This window comes from Camelina sativa, chromosome 13 (genome assembly GCF_030686135.1).
Source record: "Camelina sativa cultivar CO46 ecotype springtype chromosome 13, ASM3068613v1".
Taxonomy (NCBI): domain Eukaryota; kingdom Viridiplantae; phylum Streptophyta; class Magnoliopsida; order Brassicales; family Brassicaceae; genus Camelina; species Camelina sativa.
In genome coordinates, this window is record NC_141892.1 from 3,639,028 (window position 1) to 3,658,570 (window position 19,543).

A 19,543-nucleotide genomic window follows, 5' to 3' on the forward strand; every position below is an offset into this window, starting at 1 on the left:
TCTTTTGTTTTTGAAGAAAAAAAAAAGCTCACGAAATTGACTCCATTATCTAGGATTAATGGTATTAAGTATTAACGAGTTTTCAGTATCCATGCATACGCACGCATAAGGCCCGTATTTTAATTAGCGACATACTCGACTCGAGATGCAGAGTCAATTAACAAAAACAATACAGATTAAATAGACTCAATTATAAGTCATTTATCTGTGTTTGTATCTTTTTGATAAATATTTTGAAATTCAAAAAAAATAATATATATTAACTGATGAACGTTCTCTTAACTTTTTTTTCCGGCATATCCATCGATCAACATTTTCGTTTGTTAAATATTTTCAAAACTTTTCTATAGGAGGATCTGACTACATTCTCGTAGTTGTAACCTCGTCAGTGGAGAATTGAAGAACCGTTTTTTTTTCAAGTAAAGAACAGTTTAACCAATCTAGATGATTTTTTTTTCACCAAATGCATATAAATGATCCCACTCGTCTTAAATTAATTGTACTCCGAAAGAGAACAACCATATTAAATTATTAGTGCTTGGAGTCAATCCAGAATTGCCTTCATTCATCATCATCTTAAAAAAACAAAAGAAAAAAACAAAAATGAAAATTATAAACTTATCAAGTTTGACATGCATGTACAATTCACAAAAATTAGAAAAAAACATATATAAATGAAATTGATGCTTGGATCGTTAATTCATCATTCAACCAAATTAAATGTGATTCTCTTTTTCTCCTGGAAGAATGCGATTACCAATATGTATTTTAAACAAACGTATATATAGCCCCTCGGCTTGCCCTAAGGTCGCAACTTTTGCTTAACAATGTAATTGTCACTTTGCAAACTAAAGCCATAAGTTATATACCGTATATAGAGATTTTGGTAATTAATTAGCAAAGGTGCAGCTTCCATCTTCGTGGGCTGATATCAGCCCAAAACACTCTAAATATGGGCCCCAACACACAAGTCTAGTATTTTTGTTTTGTTTTTCCTTCCAATATCTTTTCATTAATCAATTAGGTGTTACAGCAATTACAAAGCCAATACAAAATTTCATAAAACAATTTGTTACATAAACAGATATCTGTGTCATATATTGAAGATACAGTAATAAGCATGAGGAAGTCGAATCCTATTTATATAAATAAGCAGATTTTATTTCTTTTGTGGGAAAATAAGTAGATAAGTTTCCAATTTTATTTTCCAAAAAAGACCATCCAAAATTCATTGACTACAAAATTCTAAAACAAACAAAGTATTAGGTTAGTTAACACATTCTACATTCGTCTGTCTCTAATGGCTTCTTCGAAACTCCATCATCATCATCCTCACCGTAGAAAACACCCAATCCGCTGCTTCTCTCTCTTAAATCTTAATCATAACCATGTCCACCATTCTCATCCTTCTCTTCTCTCTCTTCCTCTTCTCCGCTCCCACCTCCTCTTCCCGTCAAAGCTTGGTCCGTCTCGCTTGTAACGCAACTCGTTACCCAGACCAATGCGTCTCTTCACTATCCGAACCGGGTCGTGTCCCTCCGGATCCCAAACCAATCCAGATCATCCACTCGGCGATCTCGATCTCTTCCCAAAACCTCAAAACCGCCCAATCGAAAATCAAGTCTATCGTAGACTACTCCGTAGGGAATATTAACCGTACCAACGCCGCGAACACGTGTCTCCTGCTGCTCACTTACTCTGAGCACCGTATCCAATCGACGGACCAAGCTTTGACACGTGGCAAAATCAAAGACGCTCGAGCTTGGATGAGCGCTGCTCTAGTGTACCAGTACGATTCGTGGTCACAGCTCAAGTACGTCAACGACACGAGCCAAGTCCGCGAAACGATGTCGTTTCTCGACGGACTTATCCACGTCACCAGTAACGCGCTTAGCATGATGCTTTCGTACGATAACTTCGGAGACAACGTCGCGTCGTGGACCTACCCGGCAACGGAACGTAACGGGTTTTGGGAGAAGACTGGGCCGGGTTTGGGCTCGGGTCCTAGTGCAGGGCCTAATTTGGGTTTCCCTTCCGGTTTAAAAGAAGACGTGACGGTGTGTAAAGACGGGAATTGCGGTTACAAGACGGTGCAAGACGCCGTTAAAGCTGCGCCGGTAGATAACGGAATGCGTAGGTTCGTTATAAGGATTAGAGAAGGAGTGTACGAGGAGAACGTTATTGTTCCGTTTGAGAAGAAGAACGTCGTGTTCATCGGAGACGGTATGGGCAAAACGGTCATTACAGGTTCTTTGAACGCCGGTATGCCTGGGATCACTACGTACAACACTGCTACTGTCGGTGAGTTTCAAAGTTTAAAGCAAACATAATATTTTCAAAGTTCATATTTTTATAGATAAATATTATGCATTGGGCACGTGAAAGTGCACTTTTTTTTTATAGAGTCCAAGGATCCACGATGTTACACAATTAATACAGAATTGCTATAGCTTACAATGTTGCTTTGTATATGCTAATAGGAGTGGTAGGGGTGGATTCATGGCTCGTGATTTAACGTTCCAGAACACGGCGGGACCAGATGCTCATCAAGCGGTGGCGTTTAGATCAGACAGTGATTTTTCTCTGCTCGAGAATTGTGAGTTTCTTGGGCATCAAGACACTCTCTACGTTCATGGTCTTCGTCAGTTCTACAAAAAGTGCCGTATCCAAGGGAACTTTGACTTCATCTTTGGCAATTCAGCTGCTGTCTTCCAAGACTGTGACATCTTGATCGCACCGCGTCAGCTTAAACCCGAGAAAGGCGAGAATGACGCAGTCACTGCTCAAGGGAGAAACGACCCGTCACAGTCCACGGGTTTCGTGTTTTTGAACTGTTTGATTGACGGAACAGAGGAGTACATGAAGCTGTTTAACGCTAATCCTAAGGTGCATAAGAACTACTTGGGGAGGCCATGGAAAGATTACTCAAGGACTGTGTTTATAGGCTGTAATATAGAGGCCTTGATTAATCCTGATGGATGGTTACCGTGGAGCGGGGATTTCGCGCTCAAGACGCTTTATTACGGTGAATCTAAGAACACTGGTCCGGGATCGGATAGGTCACAAAGGGTTTCGTGGAGCAGTGAGATACCGGACAAGCATGTTCATGTGTATTCGGTGGCTAACTTTATTCAGGCTGATGAGTGGGCTTCCATATCTGCTTGAATCTTAAGATTATAAGGGGTTTAAGGGATATTTTATAAAAAAATACATTATCATTGTACTTAGTTGAGAATTTATGTCATATCAATTGAAAGTTCAGAATTTTAGGACTAATGAAGTATAAGACAATGAAGTTTCAAACTTTGGCAAGAAACAGCTTTTCTTTTTTTTTTTTTCTTATAATTGTGTGCAGGGAATGATTTCATATATTGCCTGTTGGGCTACAATCATAAATGAGTATGGACAAGGATCACAAGTTGTGTTTTGCTTGACGTTAAAGCAGAAACTGCGGTACGAAAAAAACATCCCACGAAAAAGTTTTCGTCATCATTATCATTATCAATTTCATCATCTCAAAATTCTCAATGGATAAAAAGTCAGGAGGATAGTGAGGAGGTTGCAGAAACTGGTAAAGGGCAGGTAAATACACAATTAATTCAAAGAAGTGTAGGTTTTCGTTGTAAAATCAAATTGGGGTTAAGGTTTATGTAGTGTTAAGTGGTTCACCTCAATACCGTTAAGTAGGGAACAGGTTCATGCAGTAGGCACATAAATTCTTCTGTTATTGGTCTTAAACTCACAACTAATCTTGTAGAAGCAAGAAAAAGAGAGTCACTTCTTCACTAATATCAGTTCATAGGTAGGTGGAAAAAGAAAAGTCTCCTCCAAGCTTGTTGCTTTCAAGATTCAATACCAATTAAAAAGCTAGCTTTATTGTTTGCCTCTGAAAACATATGGCAAAACTGATGAATGATATAGAATAGTACAATCGAGGCAAAAAGAAGATAACTGGTAGATAAAAGGAGCTGATTACTCCAAGATTATAGCTCGGAATCAGAGGTTTTCTCCTCCTTAGGTGGAGCGAACTGTCTGGTAAGCCGAGATCTTTCCCATGGGTCCAACGGTACTCGTTGTGGTGGTTGAAGTGTTGCTGGTTTTGATTGCCTAAGCTCATTCTCTCTGTCAATAAACCTACCCAAAATATCGACCAAATTAGTTCCCGAGAAAGCTTTCAAGTATAACAATCCTTTCGATCATTCACACTACTTAATTTGATCTATCATAGAATCATATGAATTTTTTTCTTTCTATACAGAATGTTTTTGCTGTGTACACACATTCAGATGAGAGTTGTTGTATCAAGAAACAACAACTAAATTGATTTGGTTAGAAAACGAGATCTGGGCGGACTTTCGGTATAAATCGGTAAAAACTATAAAGATCTGCGAACTGGATTTTTGTATTTGAATAAGTTTGATTTGCGTTACATGAACTGTCTCTTCTCCCTTGAGGGAGAAGCTCAATATATACATCCAAAGAATATCACATAACAACTCCTGAATCTTCTCCTCCGATCTCGTTTTATCTCCCCGAGATCTCCTCCACTCCGAACTCCCCCTCTTCGCTTAAATCGGAATCCTCCTCAACCGTCCTATGTTTACCGGGCCTTTCGCAGGCCGATTTCGAAATCCCCATTAATTGCCGACTAATAGGTTTTTGTCCTCTGACCCATATCCGGCGAAACCCAACACCAACAAGAGTGATGATCCACAATATTCTTACCAAACCATCAACTTTTTAAGAATTTTATACGGTTCTGAGAAAAAATCAAATAAACCAATATAGTAAAATCTTAATTAGTCAAAAGCTCAATAGAGCTCAAACCGTGACTCCTCCGTGAGTGTGATACCCAAACACATTAACTAAAGAGATATTTGGAAAATTAGTACATTTTTTTAACATAATTGGTAATTTAGTACATTCACTATTTATAATTTGCAAAATAATCACCTTTAACTATTCACTACTATTTACATTACTTTTTAACCCTCAAAAAATCATTTTATTTACAAGTATGCCATTAAAATTAAATATTTTATTATTTTATTACATGACCCCTTGAATTTAATAATTAAAATACTAATCAAAATAAATTTATTTTCTAAAAAATTGTAGGTGTATAAAATTCTATATTCTTGCATCTATTATTTGATATCCATTTTGTTTGATGATTTGTTTTTATTATGTAAAATAAAGTTCACAAATTTTTACCGTACACTCATTAAATATACAGATGCAATCCGTACAGTTTATTAAGTGTACATGTAAATAATAATACATATATTTGAGGTGTACAGCTAGTTTATTATACATATGTATATTAATATATATATGTATATATGTATATTAATATACACATATATTTGAGGTGTACAGCTAGTTTAATATACATATGAATAAATTAAAAATATTTCTATTTTTATATTTTCGTATACTAAATGAGTTGTACGGATCCAATTACCTTTTTGTAATTTTATAATAGTATACTCTACCCCACTTTTTCATCAATCTCATGACCTTCTATTATACAAATAGTAAAAACTACCTAATTATCTAATTATAAATAGTAAATATACTAAAAATCCAATTAAATTTTTAAAAGGAACTATTTTGCATAAAAACCCTTAACTAAACCAATACATAACCGGAGTCCAAACAGGAAAATCTGAATCTTAATCACATTATCTTCCTTAAAGAGAACCGTAATTAAGGAAAAAGGACACACACAAAACTCCAATCTCTCTCTCTCTCATCTCCGTCTCTGCGCGCATGATCCCATAGTGTTCCACTACACTATGCGCCGCCCGTGACTCTCTCTCTCTAATGGTCTGTGACTTGTAATCCATCTCTCCCACCAAATCTTAATTTTATTTTTATTTCCTTTTTTTGATCCTACCAATTTTAATTAATTTCCTCATACGCACACACACCTATACAAATATATATACACACATTCGTCTCTAATGGCTTCTTCGAAACTCCATCATCATCATCCTCACCGTAGAAAACACCCAATCCGCTGCTTCTCTCTCTTAATCATCACCATGTCCACCATTCTCATCCTTCTCTTCTCTCTCTTCCTCTTCTCTTCTCCTTCCTCCTCTTCCCGTCAACATCACAGCCACCATAATTCCCGCCGATCACCCTCCGGCGACACTCCTCCGGCCAATTCCTCGTCGTCTCCCTCAGCTCAGATCCGTCTCGCTTGTAACGCAACTCGTTACCCAGACCAATGCCTCTCTTCACTATCCGAACCGGGTCGTGTCCCTCCGGATCCCAAACCAATCCAGATCATTTACTCGGCGATCTCGATCTCGTCCCAAAACCTCAAAACCGCCCAATCGAAAATCAAGTCCATCGTAGACTCCTCCGTAGGTAATATTAACCGTACCAACGCAGCGAACACGTGTCTCCAGCTTCTCACTTACTCCGAGTACCGTACCCAATCGACGGACCAAGCTTTGACACGTGGCAAAATCAAAGACGCTCGAGCTTGGATGAGCGCTGCTCTAGTGTACCAGTACGATTCGTGGTCAGCGCTCAAGTACGTCAACGACACAAGCCAAGTCGGGGAAACGATGTCGTTTCTCGACGGACTTATCCACCTCACCAGCAACGCCCTTAGCATGATGGTCTCGTACGATAACTTCGGAGACAACGTCGCGTCCTGGACCTACCCGGCAACAGAACGCGACGGGTTTTGGGAGAAGACTGGGCCGGGTTTGGGCTCAGGTCCTAGTGCAGGGCCTAATTTGGGTTTCCCTTCCGGTTTAAAAGAAGACGTGACGGTGTGTAAAGACGGGAAATGCGATTACAAGACGGTGCAAGACGCCGTTAAAGCTGCGCCGGTAGATAACGGAATGCGTAGGTTCGTTATAAGGATTAGAGAAGGAGTGTACGAGGAGAACGTTATTGTTCCGTTTGAGAAGAAGAACGTCGTGTTCATCGGAGACGGTATGGGCAAAACGGTCATTACAGGTTCTTTGAATGCCGGTATGCCTGGGATCACTACGTATAACACTGCAACTGTCGGTGAGTGAGTTTCTCGTACTTTTACTCTGTATAAAGCAAACATATTTATATAAAAAAAAGAGTTGAAAGTTCATATTTTTATAGATAAATATTATGTGGGTTTGCATTGGGCACGTGAATGAATATTTTTTTTATATTAGAGTCAAAGGATCCTTGATGTTACAATTAATATAGAATTGCTATAGCTTACAATGTTGCTTTGTATATTCTAATAGGAGTGGTAGGGGATGGATTCATGGCTCGTGATTTAACGTTCCAGAACACGGCGGGACCAGATGCTCATCAAGCGGTGGCGTTTAGATCAGACAGTGATTTTTCTCTGCTCGAGAATTGTGAGTTTCTTGGGAATCAAGACACTCTCTACGCTCATAGTCTTCGTCAGTTCTACACAAACTGCCGTATCCAAGGGAACGTTGACTTCATCTTTGGCAATTCAGCTGCTGTCTTCCAAGACTGTGAGATCTTGATCGCACCGCGTCAGCTTAAACCTGAGAAGGGTGAGAAAAACGCAGTCAGTGCTCAAGGAAGGGTTGATCCGTCACAGTCCACGGGTTTTGTGTTCTTGAATTGTTTGATTAACGGAACAGAGGTGTACATGAAGCTGTATAATGCTAATCCTAAGGTGCATAAGAACTACTTGGGGAGGCCATGGAAAGATTACTCCAGGACTGTGTTTATAGGTTGTAATCTAGAGGCTTTGATCACTCCTGATGGATGGTTACCGTGGAGCGGGGATTTCGCACTCAAGACGCTTTATTATGGTGAATCTAAAAACACTGGTCCGGGATCGGATAGGTCACAAAGGGTTTCGTGGAGCAGTGAGATACCGGACGAGCATGTTCATGTGTATTCGGTGTCTAACTTTATTCAGGCTGATGAGTGGGCTTCCATGTCTGCTTAAATCTTAATATTATAAAGGTTTTAGGGTATGTTTTATAAAGAAAACCTAATATCTGTACTTTAGTTGAGAAAGTTAATGCAGACTTGAGACTTTGCATTTTATTTCATATCAATTAAAAGTTCAGAATTTAAGGACTGATGAAGTCAATCAATAAACTTGCAGAACTTTGGAAAGAAACAGATTTCTTTTGTTGTATGTAGGGAATGATTCCACATATAGCGTGTTGGGCTACAATCATAAATGAGTATGGACAAGGATCACAAGTTGTGTTTTGCTTGACGTTAAAGCAGAAACTGTTGTACGAAAACAACATCCCCCAAAAAAGTTTTCAACGAAGTAGACATCATCGTCATCATTATCAGTTTCATCATCTCAAAATTCTCAATGGATAAAAAGTCAGAAGGATAGTGGAGGTTGCAGAAACTGGTAAAGGGCAGGTAAATACACCATTTAGTTCAAAGAAGAGTAGGTTTTCATTGTAAAATAAAATCGGGTTGAGGGTTCTGTTAAGTGGTTCACCTAAATACAGTCAAGTAGGTACGGATTCATGCATTAGGCACATAAATTCTTCTATTCTTGGTCTCAAACTCACAACTAATCTTGTGGAAGCAAGAAAAAGAGAGTAACTTCTTTACTAATATCATTTCATAGGTAGGTGGAAAAAGAAAAGTCTCCTCCTAGCTTGTTGCTTTCAAGATTACATTTTAAATGTTCAGAACCAATTAAAAACACTAACTTTATTGTTTGCCTCTGTGAAAACATAATGCAAAAGTGATGAATGATATAGAAAGTACAATCGATGCAAAAAGAAGATAACTGGTAGATAAAAGGAGCTGATTACTCCAAGATTATAGCTCGGAATCAGAGGTTTTCTCTTCCTTAGGAGGAGCGAACTGCCTGGTGAGCCGAGATCTTTCCCATGGGTCCAACGGTACTCGTTGTGGTGGTTGAGGTGTTGCTGGTTTCGATTGCCTAAGCTCATTCTCTCTGTCAATAAACCTACCCAAAGTATCAACCAAATTAGTTCCCGAGAAAGCTTTCAAATATATCAGGTCCTTTTGATCATTAACACTACTTAATTAGATCTATTATAGAATCATAAATTTCTTACTCGATATAGGCCATTGGAGCAGCGTCACCAACTCGTATGCGGGTACGGAGCATTCTTGTGTATCCACCAGCTCTATCTCTGTAACAAGTTGAATTACTCCCAATGGTTAGACAAAGAGCTTATGTAGTAATGACAGTTAAAATGAAGCCAATAGAGTTTGAAAAAAATTCACTTGTATCTATATGCCAATTCTGTGAAAATCTTGTGAAGGACATCATCTCCTCTCACAAAACCAGCTGCTCGCCTTGCTGCAGCGAGTGAACCCTATAAGTTTTACCACCAAGAAGAAATTATCATATCTAGCGACCTATATCCTCTACATGCCACATAGTGCTGATTAGAAATGAAAAGAACGTAGTATGGCTCAAAAGCTAATTCCTTTTTGACACTATATAAAACATACAAATACATTTCCAATTGAAGAAATGCTGTTCACTAGATACAACTAGTGAAATGAAAAAGATGTTGCCAAACAGTAATCGACTAATATTAAAATCTCTTGAGGTCAACAACAACGTCAAGGAAAGTAACAAAAATTACCTCTTTGCCGAGTTGAACCATATTATCAGCAAGACGACGAACCTCTTTAGCCTGTAAAAAGCCAATGTTTCCTTATTGCTTCTTTAAACCAAAACAAGTATGTGCATTAACTTGATCAAGCAAGATTGGAAGAGTAAACACTATTACACTGGTTCCACATCAATAGCTCAAGAATCTGAATTTGCTTAAAAGAGTATCCTTTTTCACAAAACAGACAACACAATCTGGTGAAATTGAGTTCTGTGGGAAAATGGCAGATCCTATAAAACCTTAACCAAACAGTAGAAATCTGGAAAATGGAAGAAAGAGAATCAAATACAATACCTTGGCGACAGTGGTCTCTATACGCTCGTGCTTCACTAACTGAGAAACCATAGTCCTGATAAACAAGAGTCGAAACCAACATTTCAAAACTTCTAATACCGAAAACGAAAGTGTGAAGTAGCAAAAGGAAAGATTCAAGATGGATACGAAACCTGAGCATGGACATACGGTGACCCGCCGGCCGGCCAAGCTTCCTGAACTTCGTCATTTTTTTTTTCCGTCGGAGAAGTGTTCGGAGAGAGGAGAACCCTAAAGGAGGAGGAGAGACAAATGTTTGAAACGTAATTTACTGATGGGCTTTGGCTTTTGGGCTTTTGGGCCCATTAGTATACACATACTGCTTCTTTTTGACTAATGCTGTTTTGATTTTTTTGAAAAATACAGCATAGTATTTTACATCCGTCTGAATCAAACTCCAACACATTTTGGTTACTGAATCAATTAAAACTAAAGAGTAGAGAGAAAGCAAATTAAGGTCTCACGGAAACAATAAACATATTAAAATTGGTCCCAAACATGAAGCTACAGACAAGTAGGATAAGTGCAGACTTCAGATACCAAACTGAAACGGAACTAAGTTATTACATAACACACCATTAAAGACAAGTAGTTTACTCAGTTGCTTGTCCTCCAAGACACCTTCACATCAATCATCATCAGTGAGCCTCGCTCTTCTCTTAAGGCTTTGTGACAACAAGAAGCAGCTCGAGTGGTTTGATGAGTGTGAATTTGCAAGTGTCCCCAAAAGCAATAGGATACTCCTTACACAAACCTCTCCATCCACCAGAGAAAAGGTGACCCCTCCTAGTTACCAAATACACCACCCTCCATGACTTCTTCCCATCTGGATGATGGATCTTGACCATTGATTTCACTCTCGGCATATAATTATTTGCAGCAGATCTCGGGAGCGCCTGAATAAAACAAAAAACAATTGTGTTCATTCACATATCACTTTTTAGATACAGAAACCAATACAGAAATACTGTGTGTTAGAGTCTTATCGTACCAGGGATATGAGGTATGTTTTCGAGATAACGATGTTGAATCCTGCGACTGAAGACGAAGATGCGCCTGCATGATCTCTCCGGATACTAAACCCTCTCTCAGTCCTCTTGATATTATGGGACTTCTCAGCTTTCTTCTCCCCAAAGTTGAGCTTCCTTTTGTGCATGCCTCCTCCACTAGATGCAGCTGCTGTTCTTGGGACACGAGAACTCAACTCAGAAGACACCACCACCTCTTCAGTCTTGAAATCTTGTTCTGTTTTAACACGGCCTGGTTCATCATCAAAAAGTAAAGAATCAATGTCTTTCTCCGGTTCACAGTTTCATAATCAGAAAAGCAAATATTACTCGAAGAAGCCAAGAAATATCTGGTTTTTGGAGGTTGAACCATCTCCTTGCCAGTTTGCATCATGATGTTCACACTAAAGTGCATCTCTTCTTTGTGAGTGAAGCAGAGAAACTCATTTCTTCCCAATGCATTGTCCCTCACAAACTTCTCCCATCCGGACTTCTCCATGAAGTAGAATCTTGAGTTTTTCGAGATTCTTACTTCCCAAGTGCTTCCCCAAGGCACACTTATCTTCATCGTACCCAGGAGCTCATCGTCAGGGAAGCATCTCGCAAAGTCGTGAGGAATTGCTCTCTTTTGGTTATACAAACAAAGATGAAAGAAAGTTTGAAATCAAAAGCAAAAAAAAAAAAAAAATGCTAGACAAGAATGTTTCTTCAATTACAGTGAAAAAAAATCAGTGAGCTTTCCCATCAAGAATTTGAGTCAACAGTTTCAAACCTCACCATGAAACTACAAACCGAACAAAAAATTAAAACAGAACAGAGAACAGATCTAAGAAACAAAGATGAAAATAAAGTATAGATCTTCACATTCAGAGAGAGAACTACAAATTGAGAGAGAGAAGCAGCAACACCATGTTCTTAAGACCACAAGAATTAAGAAGTAAAGATGAAGAAATTTCCTAAAACAAAAAGAGAAAACAATAATTTTTTAAGACCCATAAAGACAGTTCCTTGTTCCACCTCTAAAATGCATCTATCAGGATTCAAACCTTTAAACCAATTGTTACAAAGAATCAAAAGTTTCAACCTTTTTCAGACAAGCAAGCTCATTTAACAAGATTAAGAGTTTAGAACATAGTTTTACCATGTTTTCTGAAGAGATGTCAATACTGTTAAGAACTTTGAAGAAGCTTTCCTGCTTCCGTTCTTCATAGCAACGAACGAATTCAGGGTTCCTAGACATCTTTCTGCTTGGAAAACGTCTGATTCAAGCTCTCTCACCTACAAAGCTTTGCTTTTTCAACTTGCTATTCTCTCTCTCTCTCTCTCTCTCTCTCTCTCTAACTTGTAATAGCCTTTGAAATATAAATGTCGACATCCCTACTTTCAAATATTTCACAGAAATGGTTCAGTAAAAGTAGTCAAAGTGAAAAAGCTTTTCTCTCAACTCGGAAACTAAGTACAATTGTGAGATCATCTTTTTTGTTTGCGTTTCTTTATTTTTATAACTAACTCGTGACTATTTTACGAGTAACATTTCAAAGTCGCTTTTTAAATGGAATCAAAGCTTATTAATAAACTTACCCAAAGTATCAACCAAATTAGTTCTCGAGAAAGCTTTCAAATATATCAATCCTTTCGATCATTTACACTACTTAATTTTGATCTCTCATAGCATATATGAATTTCTAAAAAGCAACAATAAAAGAAAAGAAACTAGTTTTCACTCGATATAGGCCATTGGAGCAGCGTCTTGATACAAGAATGCTAGTTTCTTTCCTTTTTCAAGAAATTCTTGTGGTCTTAAGAATGTAGTTTCTTTCCTTTCCCTCAGCGTTACCAAAAACACCACATTCCATGACTTCTTCCCATCTGGATGATGGATCTTGACCATTGATTTCACTCTCGGCATATAATCCTTTGCAGCAGATCTCGGGAGCACCTGAATAAAACAAAATCAATTGTGTTCATTCACATATCACTTTTTAGATACAAAAAACAATACAGAAATATTGTGTTAGTGTCTTATCGTATCAGGGATATGAGGTATGTTTTCGAGATAACGACGTTGAACCCTGCAACAGAAGACGAAGATGCGCCTGCATGATCTCTCCGGATACTAAACCCTCTCTCACTCCTCTTGGTATTTTGGGACTTCTCAGCTTTCTTCTCCCCAAAATACCAAGAGGAGTGAGAGAGAGCGTTTAGTACTCAGAAGACACCACCACCTCTTCAGTCTTGCCAAGAACTGCAGCTGGATCTAATGGAGGAGGCATGTACATCATCAAAAGCGACCTGATTCATCATCAAAAGTCTAAGAAATCAATATCTTTATCCGGTTCACTGTTTCAAAGCTAGAAAAGCAAATCTTACTCGAAGAAGCCAAGAAGACTATGGCTTGTGGAGGTTGAAGCATCTCCTTGCCAATTTGCATCATGATGTTCACACTTAAGTTCATCTTTCCTTTGTGAGTGAAGCAAAGCAACTCATTTCTTCCCAAGGCATTGTCCCTCACAAACTTCTTCCATCCGGACTTCTCCATGAAGTAGAATCTTGGGTTTTAAATATTCTTACTTCCCAAGTGCTTCCCCAATGCACTCTTATCTTCATCGTACCCAGGAGCTCATCGTCAGGGAGGCTTCTCCCAAAGTCGTTAGGAATTGCTCTCTTTTGGTTACACAAACAAGATGACAGATATTAGTTAGGTTACATGTTTGAAATCAAAACCCAACAAAAATAAAAATGCTAGACAAGAATGTGTTTCTTCAATTACACTGAAAAAAATCAGTGAGCTTTCCCATCAAGAATTTGAGTCAAAAGTTTCAAACCTCACCATGAAGTAAGAACCCTCACAAACAAACGAAACTACAAACAGAACAAGAAGTTAAAAAAGAACAGATCTAAGAAACAAAGATGAAAATATATCTTCACATTCAGACAGGGAACTACAAACTGAGAGAGAGAAACAACAAAAAAATGTAAGACCCATAAGACCATTATTAGTGGGAGTAACGATGACGACGATTGCTCAAAATAATGTTTTTTGATTATTTTTTTTAAATATTATTATATATTCAAATAAAAAATCTGTAAAAAAAAAATTGGCTAATTATAAACTGTTATACCTTGAACAACCGATGCTTCAGATGCTCAGTGGAGAAGCGTTTCTCTCTCTTTGATTTGTTTTATCATTATTTTTCAATTTTTAAGTTAGAGTATGGTTAAGAGTAACGACTAGTAATAATGCTCTAAAGACAGTTGCTTTAGATTCATAAAGACAGTTTCTTTAAGAAATTTCCTAAAGAACAGAGAAAACAAAATAATTTTAACTTTTAAGACCCATAAAGACAGCTCCTTTAAGATTCATAAAGACGGTTCCTTTAAGAAATTTCCTAAAGAACAGAGAAAACAAAATAAGACCCATAAAGACAGTTCCTTTAATTTAAGACCTCTAAAATGCACCTATCAAGATTCAAACCTTTAAACCAATTGTCACAAAGAATCAAAAAGTTTCAACCTTTTCCAGACAAGTAAGCTCATTTAACAAGATTAAGAGTTTAGAACATAGTTTTACCATGTTTTCGGAAGAGATGTCAAGACTGTTAAGAACTTTGAAGAAGCTTTCCTGCTTCCGTTCTTTATAGCACCGAACGAATTCAGGGTTACTACCCATCTCTCTCTGTTCGTTCGGTGCTACAACCTACAAGCTTTGCTCCTGCTCTCTCACCTACAAGCTTTGCTCTCTCTCTCACTCCCTTTCTTCTTATCTCTCTCTCTCTCTCTCTCTCTCTCTCTCAATTGTAATGCCTTTGAAAGATAAACGTCGCCATCCCTACTTTCAAAACTTTCACAGAAATGGTTCAGTAAAAGTGGTCAAAGTGAGAAAGCTACGAGCTTTGCTCCTTCAACTTGCTCTTCTCTCTCCCTCTCTCTCTCTCTCTCTCTGACTTGTAAATGTCGCTCTCTCTCCCTCTGACTTGTAATGTCAAAGTAAATAAAAGCTGTTCTCTCAACTCTGAAACCAAGTACAATTGTAAGATGAGATCATCTTTTTTTTGTTGCGTTTCTTTATTTTTATAACTAATAACATGTGGTTATAATCCGATTTAACATTTTAAAACTTTTTAAACAGAACCAAACTAAAAGGTAGAAGCGGATACGAAAGCTGTACGGTGACCCGTTGGCCGGGCGAGCTTCCTCAACTTCGTCATTTCTGCGGCGGAGATACTATAATGTGTGCAGCTTTACTTATGGATGGGCTGGGCTTTGTGCCCATAAGTATACAAGACTGTTTTTGATAGGTTTATAAGGAGAAAGTACAAAAATAATAAACTTGTTTGGCAACCTTTTCTAAGGTGGTGAAGTTTTCTCCAAGAACATATAACAAAAGGTTAGGATTTCATTTGATACCAAAACAAAAGTTCTGCCATTAACATTTTTGCCACATTTAATCTCTGTAATGCCGACCCAAAATCCAATTATATCTAACTTCGTAATTTAATAATGCTGCAACCTTTTCATAGGCCATTACAATTCAGCTCTACATTTTCTTCTAATTGACCTGTAAAATGGCAACAAAAAAAAGGAACATCTGATCTAGAGACTCTGTAGAACTGTTAGAAGTGGAGAGAGATCAAAGGAAGTGATGAGTAGGATACTCATGTTCATAACCATTATAGTCATAATAGAGCCTTTCCCCTTTAGATATATCGCGTGTAGCCACTAGAAGAACCCGACACTCGCCTTTTATGCTGTACCTCACGCATTTGCAGTTCTGCTTCTTCTTAGCAACCCTGCAGCAACAATTAGTGATGTGATCATTATTCAACGGTATAAACTTTTGCGGGAAAGAACAAACAAGTTAAAATGTTTTGAATATGTTGCTTACGGATTGTGATTGTTGATGCCATTAATGAAGCGAGATATGTTTCCATACTTGTCGGGACAGATAACAAGAGTTTTCGATGGATCTTCTGATAAAAGGAGAGTCATGATGCTGTCACAATCGTCTTTTTCTCGGTTTTTCAAGTAATCAACATCTCCTGTATATTCAGCTATGAATGTTAAGTCCTTAATAGGACCATCTGCTTCAACAGTGTAACTGTATAGACAAAAAAAAAAAAAAAAGAAACATGTTTATAACTCCACTTTGTGATTAAAGGAAGACTGATCGAATGATTCGAGAGAGAGAGAGAGATACCCTTCAAGCGGATCAAATACCACAACGAGAGGAGGGCATTCTCCACGTCTGCACATAGCTTGACATTGTTCCAATGTCTCTAAATCTTCTTTCGACAGCACCTATGAAACATAAAAAAAAAACAAGAAATACAAATTAAGGAAGTTACTAAAAAATAAGAGAGTTAACGATAAAGAGGCTGAAAGATTGTATTGTTTTTTTACCTGCATCCCACCTTTCTCGAACTTGGATTGATTTGCAGACCGAGGAGCCATACCGGGAACATAATTTAGGCCGTCGATGTATTTGATACCTAATGCGGTTAATGCAGTAGCAAGTGTGCCCATTTGTGTAAGCCTCCGTTCAGGATCATCTGATGGAACCAAAGGTAACAGTTTTCTCCTTCTCTTCTTCACTGTCAAAGAGCAAGATCGTCTCCGAGGCTTTCTAGTCTCTTCTTCAAAAACAAGAAGTAAAGCAATTAAACTGATTTTCCTCAATTTCAACCACCTGCTATTCTCGGTTTATATGTAAGTTCTCAATGATGCTCATTAACCCCACAATGAGGTGCAAAAGATTAATAATACTAATTTGTAGTACATAACTGGCCAAAAAGTTAGCTATTTTCGTATTCATAAAACTGCTAATCTAAGTAAAAACATCTCGTCAGATTCATCAAGTCAAGAACTTTATGATCATAACAAGAAACCCAAAAAAGAAAAATCGTACCTTGACTCAAATCCGATTTGTCTGTTCGATCAGTTTGCTTCTCAATCCGAAAGAAGTGCAAGATCTTCTTCTGAGATAACCCTAAACATTTCACCCGGACAATAAAAACAAAAAAAAAAATCCCAAAATTTTGAAAAAAAAAAACAAAGAGAGCATAAGAAAAATTAGGAATTTGTTGAACACAAAGAATTTTAAAAAGGAAAAAGAAAAAAAAAATCCCTACTTCTTACAGGTCGTTGGTCGGAACAATCGACACAAAGCCAAGGTCCAATGGGGACACGAACAACGATCGGTCTAAGGCATTTCATGTGGAACCCTTTATCGCATTTGTCGCAGAGGAGAAGCTCATCGTCTCCTTCCCCAGAACCACATTTCTCACAGGCCACATCACCGTAGCTATCTTCGTCTTCGTCTTCATCTTCTTCTTCTTGTACAACCACACGGACAGATTTCGCCATTATCTCAGCCATTGATTTCATCTTCCTCGGTGGTGGAGATTCGGAGGAAGGGCGTCTCGCTGGAGCTTTCGTTCGTCGCCTCGATGAGCAAGGAGACGCCGTTGGGGAGGAAGCGTTCCACGTGGCCATGACTGGGATGGATGCTCACGATGAAGAGTCGCCGGAGGAAAACGGGAGAAAACGATTTCGATTGGTTGGAGCTAACGTGCACCGCCGCGTGTGCGCACGAAAACTGATGTGCACATCACCTGGAGTGTGATTTGGGATTCTTCTTCTTTTTAAGACTCTTTTTTTTTTTTTAATCTTTGACAAATTCAAAATTACTGGCAAGTCTTTGGTACCTGCTTCTCTTCTGTCTTAAAGGTTCGAAATTAATACATTGTATGAGACCAAATTTACAAACATTAAAATCCTTTTAATTGTTTGAGATTTTCTTTACTAAACCTTACTTATTTCTCTTATTAGGGATTGGTAAAAAAATACATAATAACTGATATACAATGTTACACACAAATTCATAAAGGAAACAGATCTCTTTTTAATGAAAGAAAATATATGTTGGTGCCTTGGTGGGCTAATTTATCCAGCCCAATGTTGTCTTTGCAACACGACGGTGATTGCAACAACTCCTAAAAGAACCAACCGATGGATATAGAATAACGCCTTACAATGTTGACTTTGCATTACGATGCCTTTGATCAACGACAATACGAAACTTAATTATATGAGACTTTGCTTCCCTACGTTGTTTCCACAAGCAACACAGTTGTCAAGCTTACATTATGAACAAGGATTTGTATCGGAGATTTGTCTAGAGGGGAAATTTGGCCTTCACGTGATGAAGAGTCTCTTCCTTTATACAGTTTGATTTGCATACAACGATGCTTATGATTTAATAATTTGTAGTTTTTTGTGTGCTCGAGGTATTATACATACAACATAGTTACATTGATCATCCATTGTGGGCAGGACCTAATGATATTTGTCACCCAAATGTAAAGAGAATCACGATTCACATTGATAGTCATGCTCGTGCTCCTGCTCCCACGGTCAACTTTTTAAGATTCAACATGCCAAATCTTGTTTACCTAGATTACGCGGACCTTTTCGAAGTCGGCCTCAATCTTTTTTGATGCAAATTCTTTACCTTTCTTTTAATACAATCAAAGGTATCTACTTCATGTATCTTGTTCCATTCTTGCATGACATGACCAATTTGTTTGTGCTTCATTCATGAGCACTTTGTTTGTTTGTTGCCGATGATGCGTCATTGCTTCGATTATTGGCGTGTGAATTTCCCTAGTCAAAGATCAAAAAAGTTGGAAATATTAAAGGAAAAAAAAACTCATAGAATAACTCTCGTTAAAAAGAGAGCCAGTTTATTTGGACTGCTTTAATCAATCAAATTTAGTTTGTCTTCACTAAAAGGTATATTGAATTATTTATTATTTATATGATTTTTGCAAGTCCAAACATAAAATTCTGGTTAAGTATCAACAATGCAATTATTTAGACCCACGTACTAAACACCACTTGCAAATCTTTTGCTCCTAACTCAAAAAAACTGAACAATTGCAAAACTGATTATGAAAGCCGATGCTCAAGATTAGAATCAATTTAGTTTGCTTTGAGATATTAATCTCTTTGACTTTCCATGACTCTCTATTTGTGCAAGTGTTCACAGACAAAACTCAAAAGTCTTCTTTTAATTATATATGTACATATGAAACAAAAAAATTAAAACCACATTAAATTGAAAATATATAGATATACTTAGACCCTCAACATCTACAACTTTTACAAAATTAAATGTTGAACTAAAATGAGATTTAGTTTTTTCTTTTCAAAGCCACATAAAATTGTAAATTGTCATTAATTAACTTAATAATTAATGTTAGTTTAAAATAAATTAAGCAAACTCATTAATGGAATTGTACCAATCTCCATCTCTCTTGCTTTTTCTTCTTCTTTCTACCTCTCTCTCTCTCTCCCTCAAAAGACAAAAAAAAGAATGAAGAGTTTGAAAAGTTGCATCGGAAACTTTTGGACGGCGTACTACTGCCACGAAGATGAAGAAGATCTAAAGGTTTTTGCTGCTCAAGACAAAAGCAGTTTCCCTCTTGGTGAGTTTTTTATAGATTAGTTTTTCTTTTGATTTTGTTTATATATATATATATATTTGTTTTTTTTTTGTTTGGATCTCGGATGTAAGAGTAGTAGAACTGCTTGTTTTGTTCTTGTCTT

The 19,543-nt window shown here is 37.6% G+C and overlaps 5 protein-coding genes and 1 long non-coding RNA gene across 10 annotated transcripts; 2 read left to right on the forward strand and 4 right to left on the reverse strand.

The window, feature by feature from the left end:
* The first annotated feature begins 1,170 nt into the window (after window positions 1-1,170).
* Window positions 1,171-3,316, forward strand: LOC104734973 (putative pectinesterase/pectinesterase inhibitor 51). 2 transcript variants are annotated; one of them, XM_087481860.1, is made up of 2 exons: window positions 1,171-2,301; window positions 2,481-3,316. In XM_087481860.1, exons 1-2 carry the CDS (start codon window positions 1,389-1,391, stop codon window positions 2,513-2,515), a joined length of 948 nt encoding a protein of 315 aa, XP_087337986.1. In that variant the 5' UTR covers window positions 1,171-1,388; the 3' UTR covers window positions 2,516-3,316. The 2 variants fall into 2 exon arrangements, with proteins under 2 accessions (XP_087337986.1, XP_087337987.1); XM_087481861.1 differs by having other exon boundaries at window positions 1,233-2,305; window positions 2,481-3,240.
* Window positions 3,317-5,655: 2,339 nt separating this feature from the next.
* On the forward strand, window positions 5,656-8,037 carry LOC104734974 (putative pectinesterase/pectinesterase inhibitor 51). Its single transcript, XM_010454673.3, has 2 exons — window positions 5,656-7,035; window positions 7,251-8,037. Exons 1-2 carry the CDS (start codon window positions 5,967-5,969, stop codon window positions 7,934-7,936), a joined length of 1,755 nt encoding a protein of 584 aa, XP_010452975.2. The 5' UTR covers window positions 5,656-5,966; the 3' UTR covers window positions 7,937-8,037.
* A 515-nt stretch (window positions 8,038-8,552) lies between these two features.
* Window positions 8,553-10,177, reverse strand: LOC104734975 (uncharacterized). The gene is made up of 6 exons (XM_010454674.3): window positions 10,064-10,177; window positions 9,912-9,966; window positions 9,588-9,638; window positions 9,220-9,311; window positions 9,048-9,125; window positions 8,553-8,935 (listed from the first exon to the last, which is right to left on the reverse strand). The coding sequence occupies exons 1-6, from the start codon at window positions 10,117-10,119 to the stop codon at window positions 8,785-8,787; spliced, it is 483 nt and encodes a 160-aa protein (XP_010452976.1). The 5' UTR covers window positions 10,120-10,177; the 3' UTR covers window positions 8,553-8,784.
* A 204-nt stretch (window positions 10,178-10,381) lies between these two features.
* On the reverse strand, window positions 10,382-12,321 carry LOC104734977 (B3 domain-containing protein REM23-like). Its single transcript, XM_010454675.3, has 4 exons — window positions 12,078-12,321; window positions 11,267-11,561; window positions 10,921-11,189; window positions 10,382-10,825 (listed from the first exon to the last, which is right to left on the reverse strand). Exons 1-4 carry the CDS (start codon window positions 12,174-12,176, stop codon window positions 10,589-10,591), a joined length of 900 nt encoding a protein of 299 aa, XP_010452977.1. The 5' UTR covers window positions 12,177-12,321; the 3' UTR covers window positions 10,382-10,588.
* A 160-nt stretch (window positions 12,322-12,481) lies between these two features.
* Window positions 12,482-14,973, reverse strand: LOC104734976 (uncharacterized). The gene is made up of 3 exons (XR_015577861.1): window positions 14,508-14,973; window positions 13,307-13,600; window positions 12,482-13,228 (listed from the first exon to the last, which is right to left on the reverse strand). It is a non-coding gene; the product is annotated as an uncharacterized LOC104734976 (long non-coding RNA).
* A 341-nt stretch (window positions 14,974-15,314) lies between these two features.
* LOC104734978 (histone-lysine N-methyltransferase ATXR5) lies at window positions 15,315-17,680 on the reverse strand. Of its 4 annotated transcripts, none has more exons than XM_010454677.3 (6): window positions 17,065-17,680; window positions 16,842-16,922; window positions 16,337-16,566; window positions 16,134-16,234; window positions 15,822-16,034; window positions 15,315-15,726 (listed from the first exon to the last, which is right to left on the reverse strand). In XM_010454677.3, exons 1-6 carry the CDS (start codon window positions 17,426-17,428, stop codon window positions 15,567-15,569), a joined length of 1,149 nt encoding a protein of 382 aa, XP_010452979.1. In that variant the 5' UTR covers window positions 17,429-17,680; the 3' UTR covers window positions 15,315-15,566. The 4 variants fall into 4 exon arrangements, with proteins under 4 accessions (XP_010452979.1, XP_010452978.1, XP_087337220.1 ...); XM_010454676.3 differs by having other exon boundaries at window positions 16,337-16,569; window positions 17,065-17,666; XM_087481094.1 differs by having other exon boundaries at window positions 16,337-16,569; window positions 17,072-17,627.
* Between the last annotated feature and the right edge of the window lie 1,863 nt (window positions 17,681-19,543).